This window comes from Atta colombica, unplaced genomic scaffold (assembly GCF_001594045.1).
Source record: "Atta colombica isolate Treedump-2 unplaced genomic scaffold, Acol1.0 scaffold72, whole genome shotgun sequence".
NCBI lineage: Eukaryota > Metazoa > Arthropoda > Insecta > Hymenoptera > Formicidae > Atta > Atta colombica.
The window spans coordinates 445043-451439 of record NW_017259564.1 but is presented as its reverse complement, the minus strand read 5'-3'; the positions used below and the strand labels follow the sequence as shown (position 1 = coordinate 451439).

General features: G+C 30.9%; 2 protein-coding genes across 2 annotated transcripts in view; both read right to left on the bottom strand.

Annotated features, from left to right (window-relative positions):
* Positions 1-1601, bottom strand: part of LOC108692473 (pyrroline-5-carboxylate reductase 1, mitochondrial) — a 3191-nt gene extending 1590 nt beyond the window's left edge. Inside the window, exons 1-5 of the mRNA XM_018200734.1 lie at positions 1335-1601; positions 771-1027; positions 618-699; positions 412-548; positions 100-311 (exon numbers count right to left, since the gene is read on the bottom strand). Coding sequence (XP_018056223.1) covers positions 100-311; positions 412-548; positions 618-699; positions 771-1027; positions 1335-1422 — 776 coding nt within the window. The 5' untranslated portion in view covers positions 1423-1601. The remainder of the gene's footprint in view (positions 1-99; positions 312-411; positions 549-617; positions 700-770; positions 1028-1334) is intronic.
* A 1498-nt stretch (positions 1602-3099) lies between these two features.
* On the bottom strand, positions 3100-4712 carry LOC108692472 (pre-mRNA-splicing factor 18). The gene is made up of 4 exons (XM_018200733.1): positions 4570-4712; positions 4205-4483; positions 3683-4111; positions 3100-3578 (listed from the first exon to the last, which is right to left on the bottom strand). The coding sequence occupies exons 1-4, from the start codon at positions 4696-4698 to the stop codon at positions 3342-3344; spliced, it is 1074 nt and encodes a 357-aa protein (XP_018056222.1). The 5' UTR covers positions 4699-4712; the 3' UTR covers positions 3100-3341.
* Positions 4713-6397: the final 1685 nt, after the last annotated feature.

Genomic DNA, 6397 nt, shown 5'->3' with positions numbered 1-6397 from the left:
GCATGTGCATGCACGCACACACACACGCGCGTGCGCACGCACACATTTATATTTTATGTATATTTAACAATGAGATATATAAAATATGTTTTGAAGTACCTGACTCCTCCTTTTTCCATTGCGTGAACGCCAGTAATAGTGGTACCTCCAGATGAACAGACTTCATCCTTCAACTGGCCAGGATGTCGTCCAGTTTCGAGAACCATTTTTCCAGCTCCTATTAGCACTTGCGCTGCGAATTTAGTTGCCATTGGTCTTGGCACCCCCATTTTCACAGCCCCATCTGCTAATGCTTCTATGATGAGATATGCCTAAGTAAAAATATATTGAAATTATAATATGTAACTTTTTATTTCTTTAATTATAATAATTATTATAATTATTATTATTATTATAATTACAACGACTTACAAATGCTGGGCCACTACCTGACAAACCACCAATGCTATTTATAAGACTTTCTGAAACAGTTTGGCTCATGCCGATATAAGAAAATAACATATCCACCAGTTCCAGATCTTTCACTTCAGCGTTGTTGCTGCAATAAACTAAAAATTACACCTTATATTATCACATTAGCTAATTTATGCAATATATACTGCAATTTTTGAATGTACCTATAATTCCTTCTCCAATCATCGTAGGTGTATTTGGTATGGATCTAATTATTCTTGGTGAAATTACAATTGTAGAGAGTTTCTAAAAACATTTCGTATAAGTTATCGTAAAAATTGAAACGTTATATGTTACATAATATTCACTTTACTTACAACATACAAGACATCAAGAGATACTCCGGCGAGTACTGAAATAAAGAGCTTGGTCTCAAATTTTTCACCTGCTCTTCTTTCTACAATAGACTTAAGCGCATCATCCAGCATATGTGGTTTTACTGTTAGAAACACAATGTCACAGTTGTTCACAACTTCATTGTTTTTCAATGTTACACGAGCTCCTAGATCCCTCCAAAATCCATGTGTTCTGTCCGTACGACTAGAAACCCAGACATTATCTGGATTTAATATACCTATTGTAGATAAATATTTAGAAAGAAAAATATTTAGTTAATAAAAAATAAAAAATATTAGTTAGTTCCTTCTATATAATTTACCTTACTCTCATATTCATTTCTATCAACATCTATTTATTTTAATCTTTATTTTAATCTCTTTTTTTAATCTTTATTTTAATCTTTATTTAATTTGCTCGTAATTTTTTTGAATTCTTAGAACTAGAGGATAAGAAATTAGTTAAACTAAAATTATTAACTTATATATTAATAGGAATGAATATTATCAGTGATGAATATTAGAGTGATGACCAAGTACGTTTACCTCTTCGAATTAAGCCAGCGCCTATAGCACTAGCCATATTTCCGCCTCCGATAAATCCGACTTTGATAGATTTTAGATGCTGTTCCATTATAGTTGATCACGATTTATGTATTAAATAATTATACGCCGAAACAGTAAACAATTATCATTGTGTTTCTTACATATATGTATCAATAGGCCTATTCTGTAACTTTTAAAAAGGTATAATTTCACATGCTGCTAAAATAAGCAATTGGAACGAAAAGGTAGATCTGTTCACAGGCTTAGTCACTGTTATTCCAATGGTTGAAATTTTGTAGTTTGAACAGTTTCAACTGTAAGCATCAAATGCTCAAATGATGCTGACAGTGCTGCCGCATCATGTCGAACCTATGAATTGCATGTGTTCTTCTATTATGATCAGTTAATCGAATGCTAATCAGGATGTGGCGCAATATTTAGATTAATTAATGATAATTCTATAACTGGTTATGCAATTTGATAATTCTATAACTGATTATGTGCTCATGACAACAATTGCGCAGATATATTTTATATATAGTAAAAAAGTTGCACAACTGTCATTATAAACTCATAATGATTCATAACAAGTTACAGAATTCCATTGCTGTCGGCATTCTGTAACTTTTTAACGATAATTTTACGCGCACACTTTAGAGCGAATTAATAATCGTATGTACACTCAAAGAAAAATTTTTTTGATTTAAAGAAATGTTTCTTTGCTCTATGGTTAAAGAAAAAATTTCTTTGATTTGAACATTCAATCATTTCTGTAAATATCACTTTTTGAAATCAATTAAATTAAATTAAATTTCCTTTGCGTACGCCAATTATTATTCGTGTACATGCATGGAAAAAAAATTATTTTAAGTGCTAAGAGAAGACGCAATTTCTTCTTTTTTTGAGTAACGATTATTTTTACAAAAAACATTTTTTTGATAATATAATTTTGAAAATATAATTTTGAATACACCTATTATTTTACCTGAAATAAATAATATTTATGTAATATTTTTCTGAATGTACACGCGCATACTTTAGAGCAAATTACAACTGATCGTGAGTTCTTGAAAAGTTCTCAATTTTCACAATCAAGATATTAATTTGTAAATCAAATGTTCGCCATCGATACACATGAGGAGTGGGAACTGCCTGACTAAAGCTCTAAGTATACCAAAATAGTGCAAAAGTCCTTTATTTTCATCTAACTTGAAAAATATGTAATAGAAAATAACTTTATTACAGTGTTTTGAAAAGCTCTTAACATCAACTATTAGATTTTGGCATCAAAAATAGGATATTCTATTAAAAAAAATCAATTTCTTGATGATCTTGATCCGATTTTGGTAACGCAAACAGATGTGATCAATGAATAGATCTTTTTAAATCCTATAATTTTTGTCTGAAACATTTTTCCGTATCTTTTATAATTTTAAAGATTTTTTGGTGTCAAAGTTAAAATGGAACACTCTGCACATATTGGGTTGTCCGGAAAGTTCGTGCCGATGTTGAAGGAAAATTTAAATTTTAGTATACATTTATTAAATTATATAGGTTAGTCGGCACGAACTTTTCGGACAACCCAATATAATTTGTTTAAAGTATAAATATTAACACATATGTAAAAATGACTTCAATACTTAAAAAAAATAATTTACGAATAACCTTGCTTAATTTTGTGAGAACTATCATGCTACAATATTTTGTATCATAAATTTTGGGACACCTATATAATTTATTTATTGTATACTTATTGTAATTAAAATTCACAAAAACAAAATTTGCATTTATTAACATATTATACATACATTTATACATACACACGCATACGAAAAATATTGCATTCTGCTCTAACTAAAAAAAATATTATGAACTAATAATAAAATTTTGTAAAAGATGTCTATAATAAGCTATTCGATATTTCTAATAGGATGTCCACACATACTACAAGTAAGCTTAAATTGTAGCGCTCTACTTCATTTTAAAAACATATTTTATCATAAAAATCTAATCTTTTGAATACTCTACACATCGTGAAGGATCTGTAGGATAGTATTCCTGGCATTTAGTCATTAATCTTTTGAGTGCTTGAATGTACTTCCTCTGAGTTTCATCGTTCATGACATGAGCAACATTTTTAGAGAAGATTTTTTCTCTACCCGTACGAGCATGAATACCAACCATAGTTACACCAATAGGCCATGGAGAATTGCCTATTGCCATTTGCAAATAGGCATCGCTAGCCTGAAACAAAAATTTGACTTTGTCATAGATACAAATGTTTACCATTATCATATTTATTACATTGACAGGATATTTATTTTATGTGTAATGTATCACATATGTACCAATATATAATTCCGCTGTAGCAAATGTTTAACAATTTCTGTTAAACTGTCAGTAATATCCTCCGGAAGAGATTTGTTGTTCAATTTTCTTAGAAGTGGTTTTAAATATTCTCTCGTTTGAGCATATGTTGCGCTATTCATCTTTCCTTTTGTGCTCATTTTTTCAGCAGTTGACCGACTGTTAAGTTGATTACCCCATATTTGAACTAGATATTGTACAAACAGAGTGATAACATTCATATCAAAATCTTTGTCTCCTTTATTCAGTTTAGTTGACATCTTTTCTATATCTTCATAAGTAACACTCTCATCAGGTACATTTACATCTCCTTTTCCATCAAGATTTTGGGATTTGGAAGATGTTAAAATCTCATTGAGATATGCTTGATCCACTTGTTCCATAGCTTCTTGAAAATCGTTTCTAAAGCCCTGTTGATAAATTATTACAATCAAAATTTTCATTTTAAGCTATTTTTTTAATTGACAAAAATAATGTATATAACAGTATAACAGATATTTTACTTTATTCACTTCTGGCTCAAGAATTTCACATTTCCTTAATCTTTTGAACGCTTCTACCTCAGATTCACTGAACAATAATATGGGCTCTCCCCGTTCGCGTAATCGCCTAATTACTTCTTGCCTAGACAATAAATGTTCAGAACTACTGTCTGTTACATGTTCTTCTGACTGCTGACTAACATTTAACGAAATAGCTTCATTGTTCCCCTTATCAGTTTCATACACTTCTTGTTGCTTCGATATCAATTGACTTCTCTTGAAGTACTTCTTATTATTTTCCTAAAAAAGATATTGACACAAATAAGTATTATAACAATCAAGAAACACTATAAAATTACAAACTACATATCACACATGCGACATACTAAGACGTGATTTTCTTCTAATTCTTTACGTTTCTTCATTATTTCTGCTTTTAGAATATCCATTTTGCTAATAAATCTTATACTCGAATCAATAAAAGTCCAGTAATATAAACAGAAAACAAATTTCATACGCTTTCATATCAGTAAATTAAGTACCAAGAAAAAACTTATATTTTCTTCGATAAATATTAAGAGCTCCTCAAATTTTGATAAAAATGCATTGAATCGATACGTTTTCGCGTAAAAATAAAGATTTGACAACAAAACAGTATCACTCTGTTCTGTAAATCGAAATATCTTAAGTCAAAATTATTTATTCAGGTTAGAAAATCTGTCAACCACAAAATATGTAAAATACTGTAATGCGAGCATGCGCTGCGACATCATGGTGGAAGATGGAAGGAATAACATAGTGTGCCTTCCAACAAGCGACACAGGATATTATTAACGTGATGCTACAAATGCTTTAAAGCAATTTTTGATTGGTCAATTTGTAAAATTCTTTTTTTTAATTGGTCAATCAAATGCTTCAAAGCATTTGTAGTAAGACTTTGACCGCAGCCACAAATGACACAATGGATCATTACCTTGTTGTTGGATAATGTTAAACAAAGATGATCATTGTGTTGCATCATATCGCTTGTTAGAAGGCACATAGTGACCCGAATTCAGAACATGTATATAAGGAGCTCTGCACAATAAAAGGAAACAGAGAACAGAAAAAAAGGCTCTGCACAATAAAAGAAACAGAAAACAGAGAATAAGAATTTCAATCTATCAGAAAACTATGTATTTCACAATACATGATTTCTGATAGGTTGAAATTCTTAGGCCGGATTCATATCTTGACGGAAAAGCGGAAAGCGGAAAAGCGAAAGCCAATCAGAACTCGACAGAAGCAAACAAACGAAATAGAACATTAGAAACGTAGGTATATTCGCGTCCACCATTTTTATTCCTTTTTTCACTCTTTTCTTTGTCCCCATTCCATAAAATTTGTTAATTACAAGAAAAATATTACTTCCCAAATGTTTAAATGCTTTTCCCAAATTTCTCCAAATGATTTCCAAATCACGTAGACATAAATAAATCAGAAATATTCAATTTGCTGCTGTGGTCACCGCAAAAAGATGGATATTGTTGTGTAGTTAACATTCACTTCTTCAGAGGGCGGTAGTGCAGTAGCATCACAGTATAACTAGTAGGGACACTTCATGTCGGCATCTTTGATCTCCGTGTCACAGTCACGTGAGCATCCGCCATGTTAACGTTTGAAAAATCCAAGAAAGAGGATATAATGCTCCATGCGATAGTCCATTGCTTTGAATTAAAAAACATAATTAAGGCCGTGTAAACGTAGTCAATGTAAAAATATTATCTTTTTTCACAAAATTACATTTGATTATGTTTAAGTTAATCTAACATAAATTACTTACTTTTTGTAAATTATAAAAACTTACTTTACGATATCTTTGGGATAACGAAAAAAAGTGCATTATGAATTTTTACTATTGTTACTGCATTGTTTAATACTGCACGTAACATAACTGTTCTTTTTTTATCCATTTTTTAGGAATATTTATGGCGCAGCTCTTAAATTGTCTTCTTTTATCACGGATATCTACTCACACGGAATCTGTGTAATATGTAGGATACATTTTTGTCATCTTCCATTTCATTGGATCCGGCAAAAAAACAAAAGTTGCGCAGCCATACCTGCGCGAACACGCATTTTTTCGCTGAGTGTTTCTACTGGTTATAGCATTTTGCGATTACAGGTTTTGGGCCATCTCGTCCTCTCTCAGGTTTTTCTCTGATTCTACTATGC